Raw genomic sequence first — 21,900 nt, forward strand, 5'->3', positions numbered from 1 at the left:
CTGGAGGAAGTGGAGTGAATGTGGTCTGTGTGGAGACATTTGACTAAAATACACATTTTCTACCAGAACCAACCCCTCCTCCCATTCTCTACTCTCCATTCGTCTGAGGAAGAGCAATGGATGTGGCTTTGGGAGCAGCAATTTGAAAGAAACATCTTTTCTCATGTATACTTCTCATATAGGCCTATACTGGTTTTAGTCCAGCACCCAGCCTACACAGCCTCGGATGTGCGTGCCCTTTTGGCTGTGTTTCAGCCTCAGGCAGCTTATTTCTACTAGGGCCATTCTCTACCCCAAATAGCCTAAATATACCCCTGATTATCTTGTAAAACCTTGTGTCACCAGGCTTTTCTACACGGCAGGGAAATTATGTGTACGAGTCCAACGTTCAACCACAAGCAGAATAATCTTTCGTCACCAAGCTTCACAAGCTGAACCTGTTAGTGAACTTACATTCACTGTCTCTTTAAAACCACTACTGGTGCAAACATCCAGGAAGTCCACATTTGCCTCTCCCACTTTTCTTCAGAAGAAATGAAACTCAGAGCTGTTGTGTTTTGTCGTTCCCAGTTTTCTCTTCAGAGTAAACCAGAGTGTTGTGTGTTTTGACTGCGACTGTTTTTTTTCCCTCAATGTGAGTGTGGTTGTCAGTCAAATGGCTCAAAAACAACAGCAGCAGGGATGTGATCTGGACCAGGATCAGTTCTGCTGTCCTGTCTGTCTGGACCATCTAAAGGAACCAGTGGCTCTACCATGCGGACACAATTACTGTAAAAGCTGTATTGAGGGTTACTGGGACCAGAATGAGGAGACTAGAGTCTACAGCTGTCCCCAGTGCAGAGAGAGCTTCAGTCCCAGACCAGTTCTGAGGAAGAACAACTTGCTGGCTGAGGTGAGATGACAAGTTACAACCACAGTATTGGTATGTTTTTTTAAACTTTTTTAGTGTATTTGCAGTCTACTTACCTTATGCTATCATTTTGTTGATGAGGGTTGTTCGTCACCGGTTAACCATTAAACCCTGCTTACATTGTAAACAATCAACTTCATGCAATGCAAAAGATCAGAGCCACAGTGTTCAGATAATGTTCCAATGATCTTACATGTAATTGTCTCCACCAGCCGAAGGCTGAGGGAGAGTATGTTTTCCCCTCCGTCCGTCCGTCCGTCCGTCCGTCCGTCCGTCCGTGCGTGCGTGCGTGCGTGCGTGCGTCCGTGCGTCCTCGCAGTTTGTGAGCAGCTAATCTCAGTCACCGTTGGCCCGATCGCTGCCAAACTGAGCACACACACTCCCTGGATGCCAATCTAGAACCTCTGCCCCACATTTTTCAAATCAGCCTCATGGTGGCGCTATAACAGGCCGATTTGTGTGGCCTGGTTGTTACCAGCTAATCTCCGGCGCCGTTGGCCCGATCGCTGCCAAACTGAGCACACACACTCCCTGGATGCTAATTCAGAACCTCTGCCCCACATTTTTTTTAAATCAGCCTCATGGTGGCGCTATAACAGGCCGATTTGTGTGGCCTGGTGGAGACCTGTGCTCGTTTCTTACTGTGTTTAACAGGGGTCCACCCTATGTTCCTCAGGTTCTATGTTCCCCAGGTTCTGTTCCCTACTTACTCCCCAAAAAGGTTCTATGTTCCCCAGGTTCTATGTACACCCTCCCCACAAAAAGGTTCTATATTCCCCTCTCAAGCGAAAACAGGATCTACTGTATGTTCCCCACAAAAAAAAAAAATATTATGTTCCCCACTCAAATGCAGAAAATGGTGGGACATCTTGCCCAGGTGCCCAGATGTCTCCACCCCTAAGTGCCCACTCGTCCAAATGCCCACATGTCCCTATTGCCCAGATGTCCTTGCCTGGCTCCAGCAATAGACCCGTCCACTCTCTGAGTGGACTGCTTCTCTTGTAGAGTCTGAAATCAGGCTACAGATGTCCAGGTGCCCACTCGTCCAGATGCCCAGACATAACAAAAGTATGGTGTCCAGATGTCCCTAGTGCCCCTGATCCACTAGTATTCGTAATCTCTCCCCATTATTGGGTGTTTTGAGTTGTTATTAATAATTATAAAGGAATGTTTCCTGCATTTTTGGATAAGTGGGGAACACAGAACCTATTGTAAGTTGAGCGGGGAACATAGAACCTTTTTTGTGGGGGTAAGTGGGGAACATAGAACCTGGGGAACATAGGACCTTTTTTGGATAAGCGGAGAACATAGAACCTTTTTTGGGGGGGTAAATGGGGAACATAGAACTTGGGGAACATAGAACCTGGGGAACCTACAGGTAGGTACGGTCCTGTTTAACACCATGAACCTCACAATGACTGTGTTATTTGTCATCAGTGAGTGACCTCCCCTCCTCTTCTCTTTACTCCCAGCTTGTGATGAAGCTGAGCAGTACAGGAGGTCAGCAGTCTCCTGCCTCCGCTGCACAGCTCTACGCCGGACCAGAAGACGTGGCCTGTGATTTATGCACTGGAGCCAGACGTCGCAAAGCTCTCATGTCTTGTCTGGCATGTCTGGCCTCTTACTGTGAGACTCACCTCCAGCCTCACTACAATGCTCCAGCGTTGCAGAAGCACAAGCTGGTCCCAGCCACCAACAAACTGCAGGAGAAGATGTGCTCCAGTCATGACAAGCTTCTGGAGGTGTTCTGTCGCACAGACCGTCAGTGTATCTGCCTTCTGTGCACCATGGATGAACACAAGGGCCATGACACGGTGTCAGCTGCTGCAGAGAAGGCAGAGAAACAGGTAGGACAAATTATAAGATGGATCATGTTTTAAAATTAGAAGTAGAAATAAATAACCATGCCAGGGACATTATGATGATGTGTGGATTTACCCTGTATTCTGTATGAGTTCTCTCTCTCCTGATTGGATAGAATTGGTATCCCGACAGTCTCTCTTCCTGTTCCTTGCAGAAACAGCTGGTGACAATTCAGGAGAAAGTCCAGCAGCAGATCCAGGAGACAAAGAAGGAGCTGAAAGACCTGAGACAGGTCATGGAGGCCCTGAATGTGAGATGATTTTATGATAATGGTTCTTCTTGTTATTGTGTTTAATGTGGATAGAGGAAATGGTGATGCTATATGGATGAGACAATGCTTTGTGTCATCAGAAGCTCTAAAGCAGTGGTTCTCAAACCTTTGCATGTCAAGGACCCCCCAATTTATAATATGTATTTGGCTGTGTTCCCCCATTTGAAAATATTTTTGTGCCAGCAATTTCCACATTTGGAATTATGAGTTGTTGAAATTAGCAGATCTACAAGCTCACAAGGTGGTGTGATGGGTTCTCAATGTGTTGTGAACTTGTAGAACATCTACTTTCAAATGTGGATTACAGTTGGTTGCGACCGTCAGGTCGCAGTTACTGTCAAAACCTCGACCAGCTGTGAGTCCGTCAGTCAGTCTGTCTGTCACACGTCACACGTCACACTTTTGCCCTGCTCATATCTCCGCAACCGTTGCCCCGATCCATGCCAAATTGTGCACACACACTCCTTGCCTGCCAAACCACAACCTCCACCCATAATTTCTCACATGGCCCTCTTCTAGCGCCACCGTGAGGCCGATTCTTGCAAAACACATTTTTGGACACTGCTCCTACAAATTTTGCCCTAAAATCACGCAAATCGGTACACACTTGCTCCACACTCATGTCATCAACATGTATCTCTCCCATTTAGCGCCACCTTCAGGCAGATTTCTTAAAACACATTTTTGGACACTACTCCTACAGATTTTGCCCTAAAATCAGGCAAATCGCTACACAGTATGTCTACACTCATGTCATCAACATGGATCTGTCCCATATTGTGCCACCTTCAGGCACATTTTGCCCTAAAATCACGCGGCGACCTGACGGTCGCTTATCTCCCGATTAGGGAATCTTACTGGTTAAACTGATTTTGATGCTACATTAACACATTTTGGCTGGACCCCACTCTCAGAGTCAGTGCATTTCTTTGACTTTGTTAGTCAATGGTTATTCATTAAACCATGTCATTCATTGTTGGCAAACATAATAGCAGATACAGAACCAGATTCATCTTTCTTTCTTTCTTTCTTTGTTTGTTTGTTTGTTTGTTTCTTTCTTTCTTTCTTTCTTTCTTTCTTTCTTTCTTTCGACGGGACAATGTAGATTAATGAACATTTCCGTACATGAAAATGAAATGAATCAGCTAATCATGATAACATGCCAGATTTATTAATACAAACATAACAGACAGGAAAAAAGGAAGAATACCATATCTAGTTTAAGCCTAACTAAAAAAAAGTAACTACTTACTAACAAGTCAAATATCTAAAACAGCAAAATATGTGAGACATATTTTGAAATATCTAAGAATTAAGGTTTGTCTATGTTCACATATTATTTTTAATCATTGTGTGTGTGTGCGTGCGTGCGTGCGTGCGTGCGTGCGTGTGTGTGTGTGCGTTAAACAGAGCTCTGCAGAAGCAGCAGTGGAGGCCAGTGACAGGATCTTCAGTGAGATGATGGTCTCCATTGAGAGAAGACGCAGTGAGCTTAAAGAGCTGATCAGAGATCAGCAGCAGACTGCAGTGGCTCAGACTGAGGCTCTCCTGAGGCAGCTGGAGGAGCACATGGAGCAGCTGGAGAGGAGACATGCTGACCTGGAAGAGCTGTCCAACACTGATGACAGCATCACCTTCATTCAGGTTCCACTAAATCAGCTTCATATTTCATTCCTTTCCATCATATTACATTAGATTACATTATATGCCATGCCATGGCATAACATGACATTATTAATATTTACTATTTACTGGTTGAACAACAAGGACATCAGTTCAACTGATTGTGATCAATGTACTAATCTAGAAATCTCTTGTTACAGTATAATGTTCTTCCATCCCTGTCTAAAAACAGGTTTAATTGTCTCTCTGTGTGTCTCTCTCCAGAGTTTCCAGTCTCTCTCCAGTCCCAGTGGATCTCCAGTCTCACCCAGTGTGGTCAGCTGTCCTCCGAGGTCCTTCACAGATGTGATTGATGTGGTGTCTGGTCTGAGAGACCAACTAGACAACATCCTGAAGACAACTTGGCCAGAGATATCAAGGAAAGGTGAGATTGAAATGTGTTTATTGTTTTAACCAGCCATCATAGTGAACATGGATTGATGAAGTCAGAAGGCAACTGGAGATATTTGACCAGGGGCCTGTTTCACAAAACCTAGATTATAAAGCCTGGATTTATCAGCTATCCTGGCTTCATTTAGCCATGATCAGCGCTCAATCGGTTTCATGAAAGCAATTATCTCGGCGGATTAGCCTAGCCAGTTAACCTGGATATGTTAAACCAGGGCGGGGGCTGTGGAAGAACACCACTCTTTGGTTCCATGATTGGTCACGATCAAGGAATTAGAGATCTCAACGGGCCTGAAAATTAAGGCCGGGCCCTAACTGGGCCGGCCCGAGGCCCTACCCGGCCCGACTAGTTAGCATACATTTTAGGCCCTACCCTACCCTAAATGTCGGGTCGGGTTCAGGTATGGTCGGGTTCTCATTACTCTATCACGGAGTAATAGTAATAAAATAATAAAAAAATATACTTTGTTTTTTCAATGAGCCTGAGGCCCTACCCGGCCCGAATAATTAGCATACATTTTAGGCCCTACCCTACCCTAAATGTTGGGTCGTGTTCGGGTATGGTCGGGTTCGGGCAGAATTTGAGAACTCATGGAATACATGAACACGCATTCAGCCTGGCTTTACAATCCTGGCTCGACAAAGTCGAGCCTGGCGTTAGTGGAATGGAATAAACCAGCCTGTATGGAGTAGGCTTAGTCAAACCTGGATTTGGTTTAATCCATTCTTCAGTATGATGTCATGATGACCTTTACTGTTTTCTTTCTCTGTGTGCTGTGCAGTTGATGTTTTACATCCAGCGGAGCCTCAGACCAGAAAGGACTTTTTACAATGTGAGTCCATGTTGATGCGGTTTTTGAAGGTTATTGAAAGCTCTAACGAGTTTGTATCTGACAGAGTAACTCTAAACACAATAAGGTTCATGAGATTTGAATTTTCTTTTGTTGTGTGTTCTCACAGACTCCTGTCCTCTGTCTCTGGACATGAACACGATAAGCACGTCTCTCTCCCTGTCAGAAGAGAAGAGGAAGGTGACATTAGCAAGCTACAGACAGCCTTACCCTGATCATGCAGAGAGATTTACTAAATTCACTCAGGTGTTGTGTGCAGAGGGTCTGTCTGAACGTTGTTACTGGGAAGTAGAGTGGAGTGGTCAAGGGGTTCATGTAGCAGTCTGTTACAAGGACGTCAACAGACAAGCCCACTTTGGAGATAATGATAAATCCTGGTGTTTACAGTAACGTGATAACAACTACAGTTTCAGACACAACAATATTCAGACTGAAGTGTCAGGGCCTCGTTCCTCCAGAGTGGGTGTTTACCTGGATCACAAGGCAGGTACTCTGTCCTTCTACTGTGTTTCTGACACAATGACCCTCCTCCACACAGTTCAGACCACGTTCACACAACCTCTCTATCCAGGGATATTACCTTGGGCGGGAGGAGATACAGCAGAGCTGTGTAAGACATGGTAGACATGCTAAGAATGCTGACTGACGATGATATTCAGTAATTTGATTACCGTATATATTTTCCCTTCTAGATAAAGTATGTGTAAGAATGATGTGTGTACTACACCATCATGATCAATCAACCGATTGTGTTCCGCTTATTGCATTTTTTTTAAATAAGCCTGCTATAGACAATCATTATACAGTATGTCCTGTTGATAATCTGTCAGTCTGTGTAGATTGGTTATACTTAATGCAGTGGTTCTCAAACTGTGGGTCCCCAAATGATGGTATTATACTTAATGTTTTCTCATTCATATCTGCACATTTCTTTAAAAAGTCTTAGATTTGGCCAAGCTTCGCGGGACGCTGAATGAAATTAACTCATAAAAGGCACTCACTTCACACTGGGTGTGATTTATTTTTGTTAAACAAATTAAAACCTGGCATGTAAAACAATAAATACATAAATAGGGGGTAAAACCAAGTTCTTGAATTGCTTTTCGAGCAGTGCTCCTGGAAGAAGCACACAAGCAACATCTTATCTGGCTAAATAAACAAATGTTTCTATTCATATAAAAGACTTTGCACATTATTGTTTTTATAAAATGTACTTGATATACGATGACTTGTTTTTCCGAATAAATGTGAGCACTTTGGCTGCAACCTCTTTTAGTCTTATTTTGAAGAATGTTTCTGTTTCTGACTCTGTGAAAGTTGTCTCCATGTTACGATGATGTTTTATACAGGATGAAGATAGAAGATAGGACTGAGAGGACGAGGACAATATCTGATTAATTCATTGTGTGTGTGTGTGTGTGTGTGTGTGTGTGTGTGTGTGTGTGTGTGTGTGTGTGTGTGTGTGTGTGTGTGTGTGTGTGTGTGTGTGTGTGTGTGTGTGTGTGTGTGTGTGTGTGTGTGTGTGTGTGTGTGTGTGTGTGTGTGTGTGTGTGTGTGTGTGTGTGTGTGTGTGTGTGTGTGTGTGTGTGTGTGTGTACTCTCGACCGCATGGGCTTTTCAAGGAATACTTGAACGTGCATTCAGCCAGGCTTTATGATCCTGGCTCGACAAAGTCACTCCTTCTCATCCTGGCTTGGTGTTTGTGGAACGGAATAAACCAGGCTATACAGAGGAGGCTCTGGGAAGTCTGGATTTGGCTTAAATCCTGGCTTAGTTTATTCTACCTTTCGTGAAATACCCCCCTGGTGTGGTTATAATATGCAAATGTCTTCCCTGTGTATTTTTGGTTACTTCCTGAAAGCTGAAAGCCTCTGAGTCAAAAGGCACAGTTGAAATGCACTTATATAATGACATCATAATATCCCCTCCACTTTTTACCAGTTTAGAAAAATTTGATTAGAAAATGATGTTGTAGGTGGGAAATCACAGCACCCTGTCTTTAAGTGTCTCGCTCAGGGACACTTCAACATTCATTCAGCCATGACCAAAACAATTAAAGAGCATCTCACGTGGGTTCCTATTCTATTTGGTAGCTACTAGGCTTAGGGACATAATAAGTAATATGTGGTACACTAAATAGTATGTGATTTTGGGCACAGCCAAAGAGTTCAAAAGGTGAGGGTTTTCAGAGCCAAATGATTGACATTTTGAAGAATATAAATAAATCTGCTGTACAGAGCGATTCAGTCTGGAAAAGAAAATCCTCATGCAAATGAGGTCCAAGTCAGCCTAGAATCTCTCGATTACAGACAGAAGTGGGTAGATCATGTTGAGCTGGTCATTTAAAAAAGTCAAAAAAGCGTGAGCATCCCTGGCCTACACCATATGGTCTGTGTGGAGACATTTGACTAAAATACACATTTTCTACCAGAACCAACCCCTCCTCCCATTCTCTACTCTCCATTCGTCTGAGGAAGAGCAATGGATGTGGCTTTGGGAGCAGCAATTTGAAAGAAAAATCTTTTCTCATGTATACTTCTCATATAGGCCTATACTGGTTTTTAGTCCAGCACCCAGCCTACACAGCCTCGGATGTGCGTGCCCTCTTGGCTGTGTTTCAGCCTCAGGCAGCTTATTTCTACTAGGGCCATTCTCTACCCCAAATAGCCTAAATATACCCCTGATTATCTTGTAAAACCTTGTGTCACCAGGCTTTTCTACACGGCAGGGAAATTATGTGTACGAGTCCAACGTTCAACCACAAGCAGAATAATCTTTCGTCACCAAGCTTCACAAGCTGAACCTGTTAGTGAACTTACATTCACTGTCTCTTTAAAACCACTACTGGTGCAAACATCCAGGAAGTCCACATTTGCCTCTCCCACTTTTCTTCAGAAGAAATGAAACTCAGAGCTGTTGTGTTTTGTCGTTCCCAGTTTTCTCTTCAGAGTAAACCAGAGTGTTGTGTGTTTTGACTGCGACTGTTTTTTTTCCCCTCAATTTGAGTGTGGTTGTCAGCCAAATGGCACAAAAACAACAGCAGCAGGGATGTGATCTGGACCAGGATCAGTTCTGCTGTCCTGTCTGTCTGGACCATCTAAAGGAACCAGTGGCTCTACCATGCGGACACAATTACTGTAAAAGCTGTATTGAGGGTTACTGGGACCAGAATGAGGAGACTAGAGTCTACAGCTGTCCCCAGTGCAGAGAGAGCTTCAGTCCCAGACCTGTTCTGAGGAAGAACAACTTGCTGGCTGAGGTGAGATGACAAGTTACAACCACAGTATTGGTATGGTTTTTAATCTTTTTTAGTGTATTTGCAGTCTACTTACCTTATGCTATCATTTTGTTGATGAGGGTTGTTTGTCACCGGTTAACCATTAAACCCTGCTTACATTGTAAACAATCAACTTCATGCAATGCAAAAGTTCAGAACCACAGTGTTCAGATAATGTTCCAATGATCTTACATGTAATTTCTTACTGTGTTTAACAGGGGTCCACCCTATGTTCCCCAGGTTCTATGTTCCCCAGGTTCTATGTTCCCCACTTACCCCCAAAAAGGTTCTATGTTCCCCAGGTTCTATGTTCCCCACTTATCCCCCAAAAAGGTTCTATGTTCCCCAGGTTCTATGTTCCCCACTTACCCCCCAAAAAGGTTCTATGTTCCCCAGGTTCTATGTTCCCCAGGTTCTATGTTCCCCACCCACCCTCCCCACAAAAAGGTTCTATATTCCCCTCTCAACCAAAAACAGGATCTACTGTATGTTCCACACAAAAAAAAAAATCACACCCGTGTGAACTGAGCGGTGGTTTATCTCCCCCCGCCCATCCCCCCCCCCCCCCCCCCCCTGTGTGTGTGTGTGTGTGTGTGTGTGTGTGTGTGTGTGTGTGTGTGTGTGTGTGTGTGTGTGTGTGTGTGTGTGTGTGTGTGTGTGTGTGCGTGCGTGCGTGCGTGTGTGCCTGGCCTGGCCTGGCCTGAAAACAGCGCCCCTCCCTTAACATGTGTGGTCATAAAAGGTACTACACCACAGGCTTGAGGCTACATACAGACCCACCCACATACATACATACATACAAACATACATACATACCTACACACACGGCCACGCTATGGAGACGGTGTGACCACCGCTCAAAAAAAAGATTATGTTCCCCACTCAAATGCAGAAAATGGTGGGACATCTTGCCCAGGTGCCCAGATGTCTCCACCCCTAAGTGCCAGTGCCCACTCGTCCAAATGCCCACATGTCCCTATTGCCCAGATGTCCAGGTGCCCACTCGTCCAGATGCCCAGACATAACAAAAGTATGGTGTCCAGATGTCCCTAGTGCCCCTGACCCACTAGTATTCCTAATCTCTCCCCATTATTGGATGTTTTGAGTTGTTATTAATAATTATAAAGGAATGTTTCCTGCATTTGTGGATAAGTGGGGAACATAGAACCTTTTTTGTGGGGGTAAGTGGGGAACATAGAACCTGGGGAACATAGGACCTTTTTTGGATAAGCGGGAAACATAGAACCTTTTTTGGGGGGGTAAATGGGGAACATAGAACCTGGGGAACATAGAACCTGGGGAACCTACAGGTAGGTACGGTCCCGTTTAACACCATGAACCTCACAATGACTGTGTTGTATTTGTCATCAGTGAGTGACCTCCCCTCCTCTTCTCTTTACTCCCAGCTTGTGATGAAGCTGAGCAGTACAGGAGGTCAGCAGTCTCCTGCCTCCGCTGCTCAGCTCTACGCCGGACCAGAAGACGTGGCCTGTGATTTATGCACTGGAGCCAGACGTCGCAAAGCTCTCATGTCTTGTCTGGTTTGTCTGGTCTCTTACTGTGAGACTCACCTCCAGCCTCACTACAATGCTCCAGCGTTGCAGAAGCACAAGCTGGTCCCAGCCACCAACAAACTGCAGGAGAAGATGTGCTCCAGTCATGACAAGCTTCTGGAGGTGTTCTGTCGCACAGACCGTCAGTGTATCTGCTATCTGTGCACCATGGATGAACACAAGGGCCATGACACGGTGTCAGCTGCTGCAGAGAAGGCAGAGAAACAGGTAGGACAAATTGGATGGATCATGTTTTAAAGTTAGAAGTAGAAATAAATAACCATACCAGGGACATTATGATGATGTGTGGATTTACCCTGTATTCTGTATGAGTTCTCTCTCTCCTGATTGGATAGAATTGGTATCTCGACAGTCTCTCTTCCTGTTCCTTGCAGAAACAGCTGGTGACAATTCAGAAGAAAGTCCAGCAGCAGATCCAGGAGACAAAGAAGGAGCTGAAAGACCTGAGACAGGGCATGGAGGCCCTGAACGTGAGATGATATGATAATGGTTCTTCTTTTATTATTGTGTTTAATGTGGATAGAGGAAATGGTGATGCTATCCACAACTTTCCCACATCCCGTCGTGCATTGCGCAGAAGTTGTGCGGCAGTTTCCGGCGTCGCAGCCGAGAATGATCTACAAGCTCACAACGGTTGCATCTGCGACACGATGTGAGCTTGTATATCTGCTGTTCTCCGGAAGTGTCCCACAGATAATGCTACAGTACATTCTCGGGGAAACAGGTGGATATGGATGAGACAATGTGTCATCAGAAGCACTAAAGCAGTGGTTCTCAAACCTTTGCAGCATGTCAAGGACCCCCCAATTTATAATATGTATTTGGCTGCGTTCCCCCGTTTGAAAATATTTTTTGTGCCAGCAATTTCCACACATACACATGAGATTTGTATTATGCAAAATGTTTCACATTCTCTCAAGAGTTGTTGAAATTAGCAGATCTACAAGCTCACAAGGTGGTGTGATGGGTTCTCAATGTGTTGTGAACTTGTAGAACATCTATTTTCAAATGTGGATTACAGTTGGTTAAACTGATTTTGATGCTACATTAACACATTTTGTCTGGACCCCACTTTCAGAATCAGTGCATTTCTTTCTTTCTTTCTTTCTTTCTTTCTTTCTTTCTTTCTTTCTTTCTCTCTTTCGTTGCTGTCTACAGTACTTACCATATGCTGTCATTTTGGTGACTAGGATAATTTACTCTGATCTTTGACTTTGTTAATCAATGGTTAACCATTAAACCCGCCTAGCGTCATTCATTGTTGGCAAACATAATAGAAGATACAGAACCAGATTCAGATTTCTTTCTTTCTTTCTTTCTTTCTTTCTTTCTTTCTTTCTTTCGACGGGAAAATGTAGATTAATGAACATTCCCGTACATGAAAATGAAATGAATCAGCTAATCATGATAACATGCCAGATTTAGCCAGAAGCTAATTTCCATTTACAGTCCCCACATAAACCAAACCACAATACAAATATAACAAAGACCGATAAAAAGGAAGAATACCATATCTAGTTTAAGCCAAACTAAAACAAAAGTAACTACTTACTAACAAGTCAAATATCTAAAACAGCAAAATATGTGAGACATAATTTGAAATATCTAAGAATTAAGGTTTATCCATGTTCACATATTATTTGGAACATTTTTAATCATTTTTGTAAAATAAAAATAAAACATTTTAACAAGTGTGTGTGTGTGTGCGTGTGTGCGTGCGTGCGTGCGTGCATGCGTGCGTGCGTGCGTGTGTGCGCGCGCGCTAAACAGAGCTCTGCAGAAGCAGCAGTGGAGGCCAGTGACAGGATCTTCAGTGAGATGATGGTCTCCATTGAGAGAAGACACAGTGAGCTTAAAGAGCTGATCAGAGATCAGCAGCAGACTGCAGTGGCTCAGACTGAGGCTCTCCTGAGGCAGCTGGAGGAGCACATGGAGCAGCTGGAGAGGAGACATGCTGACCTGGAGGAGCTGTCCAACACTGATGACAGCATCACCTTCATTCAGGTTCCTATCATGGTTCTGACATTTAGGAGAAATCAGCTTCACATTTCATTCCTTTCCATCATATTACATTGGATTACATTATGCCATGGCATTACATGACATTATTAATGCTGGTTCAGGGGGCAAATCATTAAGGTTGAATGGACTTTATTGACAAGAATGGAAGCATACAATATAGCAGGCAGCAGAGACATATGAGCAATATATATATAGCAATACGGTAGCATCCTATAGCCTAAGCAGCAGCATCCTATAGCCTAAGCAGCAGCATGAATATGTAGCATAACCAGACTACATGCGGAGCATCAAGATTGGCGATGGATTCGGCTAACGGATCATGTGCCGCGTCCACGATAAATGATTAAGCTATAATCATCTATACGTGACTGAAGCTCTCCGCGTCACATGATCCGAGACCCCCAGCAAGGGGATAGCCTAATCCTGAGGTGGAGTTGGGGAAGGAGGTGGGGCGCTGAGTTTAGCAACTGAAGCACTGTAGGGTTAGTACCCTAGATATACTCTGAGTGGGGGGCGGAATATAATACTCCGCCCACCTGGGGGCGCGCCGCCAACCTCTTAGATCTCCCCCCTGAACTGGCTACGTCATTCTTCCTGCGCCTAATTTCAGGGGGCAAATCATTAAGGTTGAATGGACTTTATTGACAAGAATGGAAGCATACAATATAGCAGGCAGCAGAGACATATGAGCAATATATATATAGCAATACGGTAGCATCCTATAGCCTAAGCAGCAGCATCCTATAGCCTAAGCAGCAGCATGAATATGTAGCATAACCAGACTACATGCGGAGCATCAAGATTGGCGATGGATTCGGCTAACGGATCATGTGCCGCGTCCACGATAAATGATTAAGCTATAATCATCTATACGTGACTGAAGCTCTCCGCGTCACATGATCCGAGACCCCCAAAGAAGGAAGGACGGCGTCCTGCCAGGACGGCGTCCTAACCCCCCAAAACACGCAATACTTCCGAATCCATGATCAATCCTAAACAATTACAGCAGCATATAAGGACATGAGCCGCAGGCAGCATAATAATATGAGCAGCACGCATGGATAAATGCAGCATCTATACTACAAGCGGAACCTAAGAGTGGCTTATGGATTCTAAAAGGAAGGACCCACGCGGGTCCCCCCCCAACAAACGCTTAGAATCCATAGACTCCTAATCACCGGTGAGGATGATTTGTTTCCGCGGACCTAACAGCTTGGACACTGCTGTGACCAGAAGCGCGAAATAACTAAACTGACACTATAGCGTACATTTACTATGCCCCCATACTCAGAATACAGCACCTTTAATTACCTGAATTATGCAGCAACCTATACATTTTATTAAACTCTCCCCCTTCCCAACACACCTTGCTTTTGCAGAAGAGAACACCATTATACGAAGGGCTCCGTCCCTCCGCGTGACGTTCTTTCTTTTAGCGATTACTGCTGAGCTGAAGCAATTAAAATATCTACTTGCTAACTCCAGAACTCTAGAGCGCTATTGAATACTAGAATGAGCAGGCAAGGAATACTCGTTAGTACCAAAGTATTAGATATTAGCAGCTTGCCTAAAGCCAACCAATGATAAGAAAGGTAGCTCTAGTGTACTTTTAGCAATGCTGTAGTGGGCATGAGCAACTAGATATAACACTAATTAAAGACCTGTGAAGTGCAGCAGAGGCAGCACGTAAAAACCCACAAATATAAGGTATACGCTGCACATAACAGTAACTATACTGTTATAACCTTAAAGACACCCTGCCTTGTATATAAATACATGTGAGGGGCAGCAATAAACACACAGCCGAAACAGAACCTCATAATGCGACCTTCTGAACCCGAGCGTCCTCCACGGGACGCGTGACTGATTGCGTGCCTCGGCCCCATCAGTCCATTAACCACGGGCTGCTTCACATCGTTCCCACGCCGCTTGACTGCTCCTCCGCCGCTGCATACGGAGGAACCCAGCCTGCTGCATCCGATGCAGCGGACGCCTGCTGCTGACGACCAGCTGAGGCCCGAGGGCGCCGCCGCTGCTCCATGCCAGGAACGCCGTCGCCGAAGCTGCTCCGCGCCGGGGGCGCCGCTGCTGAAGGTGCTCCTCGCCAGAGAGCCGCCGCCGAAGCTGCTCCGCGCCAGGAGTGCTGCCGCCGAGCTGCTCCGCGCCAGGGGCGCCGCTGCCGAAACTACTCCGCGCCGCAGAGAATGTGGCGTGTAGAGGGATGGTGCGACGCCTTCACTCTGGCCCTGCTCCCTCAGTCTCGCGGCGAACCAGCGTGCGTCATGGAACAGAGGGTCGTTGGGGCAGACATCGGGCGGGCAGCCAGGTGTTTCGGCATGGAGACACAGAATGGAAAAGTGCGTTAGTTCTGCTGCAAAGTCTGCTGACGCACATATAAGAAACTCTACAACCCAGCTCTTGACTTTTGAAGTCAAGCAATGCCAAAACATGGCCCAACCGATATGCGTAAAGTCCCCAGCTTAGAGCGACTGCACCCTGACGGAACCGAACAAGCAAATGCGCTGCTATTTACCTGCTAGAGTCTGGCTCCGCTGTGCTTCCGGGGCAGCCGTCGCTGGCGAGAGAACTGGCTCCCGCCGCTGGCGCTAGAACTGGCGTTCCTTTGCTCCTTCGCGGCATGACGGCGGTGTCGGTGTGCCGCTCCCCCGGAAGCTGAGCCTGAGCCCTACGCGCCTCCGTCGTGGGCTCGCGGGTCGCCGGGAAGTCAGGAAGGCTGGAAGGCCGGCTGGCCCAAGGCAGCAGCGGAAGCAGCTGCGCCGTCGCAACAATACCCTCCACGGTGCCGACCGACTCCCGACTGGACTCCCAGCCGCACACAGCAGTCGACTAAGCTAGGAACATAACTTTCATGACATGATTAGTGGGACCCGCAGCCAAAGCTGCCATGATAACCTGCTGTCATAGCCGTGGGCCTGCAGCCGCTCCGGCCTGAAACTGAAATAAACAGGATGAATAGCAACCAGTATATATTAGCTTAGCATGAGCTGAAGGAAAACAGAACTGTAGCCAGTGCAGCGGCCACGGAAACACTGCTAGGACATACGGTGTGCTGTGTGACCCGGTACTATAGCCTTAGTTTTAAACAAATATTTGAGTTAAATCCCTTTAACTTCTGAAGCACTGGTAGCAGCTTAACATGCAGTTGAAACACCCCGCAGCTGCCGTGCGACGCTGCAATGACGACCTGCTGTAGCTGTCGCTATGCGTCGGCTTTAGCCCGCAGCTGAAAGATAAACCTCATGTTTAGGAAACCTGAAAAATAAACATAATGTTAGGGTTAGGAACCTGAAAAATACAACGTAGACCTGGTGTTAGCCGCGCCCTTATAGCCGCCGCAGCGAGACGCTGTTAAGAAAAGTGATTTAGCTGAGCCTGTGCCACTTTAGCCTGGAGCTGCCATACTGGAGCAGTAATGACAACATGTTAGCAGAAACACTCAACACCCTGGTAACAGCTTGACATGCAGTAGAAACAATAACTTGCTGAAATAATAGACAGAATGTTAGCAACCAACACGTATTAGCTTTAGCATGAGCTGAAAGAAAACATGATACAGCATTTTTACAAGCATCAGCCTTAGCTGTAATTATTAGCAGTAATGCTAGCACGCCGCCGCAGGTTGAGTGGAGCTACCAAGCATTTAGAGAAGACTACGATTCCCTGCATGCACTAGCGAGTCAACTGGTGACGTCAAGACAGACAGCACGCCTAGCGTTAGCGGACGCAAAACATTGTTTGCACGTAAACTGTGGCACCCATGAGCTTGCGGGTTTTCCTCCTTCCAGGAGCCCGCGCAGACATACAAGCGACAGGAACCATTTAGAAGCTGCTAAGGTATAGCAACCAGAGCCCTAGAATGGAGAGTTGCGTCACTCCCGTTCACTTCATGGGGCCAGGTCTTCTACGCACACATCTATTGGCGTATAGAGACAAACGGCGAACCGGAAGTTTACAAAATGCATTGAAGTCTATGAGGTGTAAAGTGACAATGAACCACGTGACCAGCGCTGTTTCTGACCCCGCGGTGACACCACTCTCTGATTATACTGCTCTGATAGCAACTAGCACCTCATAAGCAGCAGCTGTTTATAGAGCAACGTTTTCAGACGGGGCCATACTTGCGCCTAGAACATGGCTAGCAAGCTGTTTTACCAACTAGCAGCTATCCTTACATTAGTTAAAGCTAGCCGGCTAACAACAAGCAAAGCTAGCCCCTGGCTGACTGCAAGGAAGGAACGCTGCTCAACAGTAGCATATACGGCTGACAAAATACACCAATACGCCACTGATCCCGACAAATACACCACTGTTCCCGATAAGCACAAGCAACTGAGTTAACCTTAGCGAACGGTCGCAAGCAAGCCAAGCACAAAGAAGTCATTTTAGCGTTAGCCAGGAGCCGCAACTGCTCCCGTCTCGATCTGTAGTATGCAAACTCAGCTGGAAAGAGCACCATTACCTTGATGAAGCAGTAGTTAGAAGTAGACCTCGGCCGTGTTTACCACAACAACGAACCCAACATTTATGCCATAATCCTTGCCTTGAACCCAGCCTGGACAGCCGCTAATCTTTAGCAACGTTAGCGAAACCCATAAGCACCTTAAATTAGCATTAGCAACAAACGACTGCCACATTAGACTGTAGCACGGAATCCGGCTGGGCTTGACATGCTAGCGAACTACATATCCCATCCCCAGCGTTTAGTATGCGCTGACGACGACATGCCGTAAACCACCGCTTGACATGAACTCGGCTAGCTCGGATGCTAGGTGAATGCTGCCGATACCTACAACAGCCTACAAACTGAATCCTCCTGGCGTGTTTCATACTTGCTACGGGGCCACGTTATCGCGAGGGGCCGCCGCTCTGCCTTGACATGGCTAGCACGTTGTTTTACCAGCTAACAGCATCTTTACCGGAGTAGCCGGCTAGCAATAGCCACCGGCTAGCTCCTGGCTGACTATACATTGAACCTGTTGCTCCATGCTAGCCGATACGGCCCGCGCAGTCGCAAAAACACTGTGGCTATCATCGACAAACCCAACGACTGAGATTACCTTAACTCATGGTAGCCCAGTAAAGGCCCACTGGGGCACAAATAAGTTAGCATTTAGCCCGTAGCCACAGCCCACTTTCTATGATCCTGAGTATACATTTAGCCATGTTAGCAAGCCCGTAGCACCTTTAGATTAGCTTTAGCAACATGACTGAAGTACAGAATTCAGCTGGGGCACCAGCAACTTTAGCAAGACAATATGGACCTTGAAACTTTAGAATCAGCGATTACCCGAATAACAATCTCAAAACTACCCATGCGACTTGGCCAAGAACACAACTTCTAGCATTCAGTGATTACCAGAATAACAACCTCAACCTTCCCATACAACCTGGCCAGAACACAGCTTCTTAACTAAGTTAGTTTGGCAGCTAAGAACATGAAATAAGCAATAGTAGATAGCAGAAACAGCCAGAAATACTCAGCCAAGTTAGGCACCCTCTCGGAGCGGTGCATGGGCAGCAGCACAGCTTCCAGCAGCAACAGGTGTGGCACCTGTGTGTGTCCTGCAGCGCTGAGTTTAGCAACTGAAGCACTGTAGGGTTAGTACCCTAGATATACTCTGAGTGGGGGGCGGAATATAATACTCCGCCCACCTGGGGGCGCGCCGCCAACCTCTTAGATCTCCCCCCTGAACTGGCTACGTCATTCTTCCTGCGCCTAATTAGTTACTAATATTAATAGGCTATAGTTCTACATATGTACAGAACAGAATAACAAGGTAAAAAAATAGGCTTGTCAATATTTAGAGATGTTACCGATCAATCGGCAATGGATCGGATCGGGCCGATCAAAGCGTGATCGGCGATAATCGGTGGTTTAGATCAAAAGGTAAATTCACCGATCCGATCGGATCGGTGCATCCGATCAACCAGCCGTTCAGTATGCCCACTTGAGGCCATTTTGGGGTATTGATTTCCACAGTGCTGAAGAAATAATGAGTTACTGCTATGATAATAAATACATAGTAATGCTGGTAAATAACTATAAGGCAAATATATAAATGAATTCATGAGTGAATGAATGAATTAAAGTTAAAACATTAACATTTAGAAAATATAAATAATAACTTGATCGGTGATTGATCGGTATCGGGTGATCAAACTTTTGTGATCGGTGCTCGCTGATCGGTTCCAAAAAACATGATCGGACCATCCCTATCAATATTATTACTTGATGATCTCCTAATCACAATTATTTGAGGTAATCAGAACTATTTTTGCGCAATTGTCATATTCATAATTGTCACATTTTCCAAAAAATCTTCAAGCTCGGCTTGTGAGCTTGTAGATTGATTGTGAGCTAAATTTATAAAATAATTTTTGTCCGTAGATTGAAATAGAAATACCTTTTGTATTGACAGAACCAAAAACATAATTAAATTGTTAATCAATATCAAAATACATTTTCAATTCATTCAATTCAATTCAACATTGGAGCTACAAGCCCACATCGAGTAGCAGAGGCGATACGTTGTGTGCTTGTAGTTCTGCTATGTTCGCTGTGCGACCCCGTTGTACGACAAAGCACAAAGTATAAATGTGTGTGTGTGTGCGTGTGTGCGTGTGTGTGTGTGTGTGTGTGTGTGTGTGTGTGTGTGTGTGTGTGTGTGTGTGTGTGTGTGTGTGTGTGTGTGTGTGTGTGTGTGTGTGTGTGTGTGTGTGTGTGTGTGTGTGTGTGTGTGTGTGTGTGTGTGTGTGCGTGCGTGCGTGCGTGCGTGCGTGCGTGCGTGTTTATTTACTGTTGGAAACAAAAAGGACACCAGTTCAACTCCACTGATTGTGATCAATGTACTAATCTATAGATCTCTTGTTACAGTATAATGTTCTTCCATCCCTGTCTAAAAACTGGTTTACTTGTCTCTCTGCTTGTCTCTCTCCAGAGTTTCCAGTCTCTCTCCAGTCCCAGTGGATCTCCAGTCTCACCCAGTGTGGTCATCTGTCCTCTGAGGTCCTTCACAGATGTGATTGATGTCGTGTCTGGTCTGAGAGACCAACTAGACAACATCCTGAAGACAATTTGGCCAGAGATACCAAAGAGAGGTGAGATTGAAATGTGTTTATTGTTTTAACCTGCCATCATGGTAAACATGGATTGATGAAGTCAGAAGGCAACTGGAGATATTTGACCTGGGGCTTGTTTCACAAAACCTAAATTACAAAGCCTGGATTTATCAGCTATCCTAGCTTAATTTAGCCATGATGAGTGCTCAATCGGTTTCATGAAAGCTGAAATATATCGGCGGATTAGCCTAGCCAGTTAACCTGGATATGTGGTGGAAGAATGCCACTCTTTGGTTCCATGATTGGTCATGATCAAGGAATCGATGCTCGAACACATGGTCTTTTAAAGGAATACATTCAGCCTGGCTTTACAATCCTGGCTCGACAAAGTCTCTCCTTCTCAGCCTGGCCTGGCGTTGGTGGAACGGAATTAACCAGGCTGTACGGAGCAGGCTTTGTCAAACCTGGATTTGGTTTAATCCATTCTTCAGTATGATGTCATGATTACCTTTTCTGTTTTCTTGTGTTTCCAGTGTGTGCAGTTGATGTTTTACATCCAGCGGAGCCTCAGACCAGAGAGGACTTTTTACAATGTGAGTCCATGTTGATGCGGTTTTTGAAGGTTATTGAAAGGTTATTGAAACGAGTTTGTATCTGAGAGACTAACTCTAAACACAAAAAGGTTCAAGAGGTTTGAAATGTTTTTTGTTGTGTGTTCTCACAGATGCCTGTCCTCTGTCTCTGGACATGAACACGATAAGCAAGTCTCTCTCCCTGTCAGAAGAGAAGAGGAAAGTGACATTAGCAACCTACAAACAGCCTTACCCTGATCATGCAGAGAGATTTACTAAATACACTCAGGTGTTGTGTGCAGAGGGTCTGTCTGAACGTAGTTACTGGGAAGTAGAGTGGAGTGGTACTAGAGGGGTTCATGTAGCAGTCTGTTACAAAGACGTCAACAGAAAAACCCACTTTGGAGATAATGATAAATCCTGGTGTTTACAGTACCTTGATGACAACTACTGTTTCAGACACAACAGAGTTAAGACTGAAGTGTCAGGGCCTCGTTCCTCCAGAGTGGGTGTTTACCTGGACCACAAGGCAGGTACTCTGTCCTTCTACGGTGTTTCTGACACAATGACCCTCCTCCACACAGTTCAAACCACGTTCACACAACCTCTCTATCCAGGGATATTACCTTGGGCGAGAGGAGATTCAGCAGAGCTGTGTAAGACATGGTAGACATGTTAAGAATGCTGACGATGATATTCAGTAATTTGATTATAGATTTTCCCTTCTAGATAAAGTATGTGTAAGAATGATGTGTATACTACACCATCATGATCAATCAACCGATTGTGTTCCGCTTATTGCTTATTTAATAAGCCTGCTGTAGACAATCATTATACTGTATCTCCTGTTGATATTACTGCAGAGCCCTCTTGTCAGTCTGTGTAGATTGGTTATACTTAATACAGTGGTTCTCAAACTGTGGGTCCCCAAATGATGGTATTATACCTAATGTTTAACAATGTTTTCTCTCATTCAACAGTAAACAAACCAACACACAGTATGTATAGTGTTACAGCTTACAGGCACATCTGCACATTTCTAAGATATTACTTAGATTTGGCCAAGCTTCGTGGGACACTGAATAAAATAACTCATAAAGGCACCACTCACTTCACATTGGGTGTGATTTATCTTTGTTAAACAATTAAAACCTGGCATGTAAAACAATAAATAAATAAATAGGGGGTAAAACTATGTTCTTTAATTGCTTTTCGAGCGGTGCTCCTTGAAGGAGCTATATGAGCTCCAACATCTGGCTTTGTCCGGGCCCCAAAAAATCACTTATGACATCACAACAACATAATATATATTAATTAGTATTAGCCCCCAAAAATGTTCCAGCTTTGAAGCGTGGCCTACATCCCACGTGAGATGTTCTTCATATACGATGACTTGTTTTTCCGAATAAA

At 45.2% G+C, this 21,900-nt stretch overlaps 2 protein-coding genes across 2 annotated transcripts; both read left to right on the forward strand.

Moving 5' to 3' along the window:
- The first annotated feature begins 548 nt into the window (after positions 1-548).
- LOC308299142 (E3 ubiquitin-protein ligase TRIM47-like) lies at positions 549-7,224 on the forward strand. Its single transcript, XM_080742860.1, has 8 exons — positions 549-892; positions 2,383-2,757; positions 2,928-3,023; positions 4,455-4,688; positions 4,932-5,091; positions 5,897-5,947; positions 6,075-6,145; positions 6,359-7,224. Exons 1-8 carry the CDS (start codon positions 656-658, stop codon positions 6,587-6,589), a joined length of 1,455 nt encoding a protein of 484 aa, XP_080598986.1. The 5' UTR covers positions 549-655; the 3' UTR covers positions 6,590-7,224.
- Positions 7,225-8,947: 1,723 nt separating this feature from the next.
- On the forward strand, positions 8,948-21,898 carry LOC308300108 (tripartite motif-containing protein 16-like). The gene is made up of 7 exons (XM_080743887.1): positions 8,948-9,224; positions 10,649-11,023; positions 11,191-11,286; positions 12,587-12,820; positions 19,798-19,957; positions 20,452-20,511; positions 20,643-21,898. Exons 1-7 carry the CDS (start codon positions 8,988-8,990, stop codon positions 21,158-21,160), a joined length of 1,680 nt encoding a protein of 559 aa, XP_080600013.1. The 5' UTR covers positions 8,948-8,987; the 3' UTR covers positions 21,161-21,898.
- Positions 21,899-21,900: the final 2 nt, after the last annotated feature.

This window comes from Nannobrachium achirus (assembly GCF_963921795.1).
Source record: "Nannobrachium achirus genome assembly, chromosome: 15".
Lineage (NCBI taxonomy): Eukaryota > Metazoa > Chordata > Actinopteri > Myctophiformes > Myctophidae > Nannobrachium > Nannobrachium achirus.

What these genes read in the sequence shown, in the direction of transcription:
- LOC308300108 (XM_080743887.1), top strand. Translation starts at nt 8,988, where the DNA reads ATGGCACAAAAACAACAGCAGCAGGGATGTGATCTGGACCAGGATCAG. An exon ending in AGAACAACTTGCTGGCTGAG is followed by an intron (nt 9,225 to 10,648) that starts GTGAGATGACAA and finishes CTTTACTCCCAG; the next exon opens with CTTGTGATGAAGCTGAGCAG. An exon ending in ACAGCATCACCTTCATTCAG is followed by an intron (nt 12,821 to 19,797) that starts GTTCCTATCATG and finishes GTCTCTCTCCAG; the next exon opens with AGTTTCCAGTCTCTCTCCAG.
- LOC308299142 (XM_080742860.1), top strand. Translation starts at nt 656, where the DNA reads ATGGCTCAAAAACAACAGCAGCAGGGATGTGATCTGGACCAGGATCAG. An exon ending in AGAACAACTTGCTGGCTGAG is followed by an intron (nt 893 to 2,382) that starts GTGAGATGACAA and finishes CTTTACTCCCAG; the next exon opens with CTTGTGATGAAGCTGAGCAG. An exon ending in GCCAGAGATATCAAGGAAAG is followed by an intron (nt 5,092 to 5,896) that starts GTGAGATTGAAA and finishes TGTGCTGTGCAG; the next exon opens with TTGATGTTTTACATCCAGCG.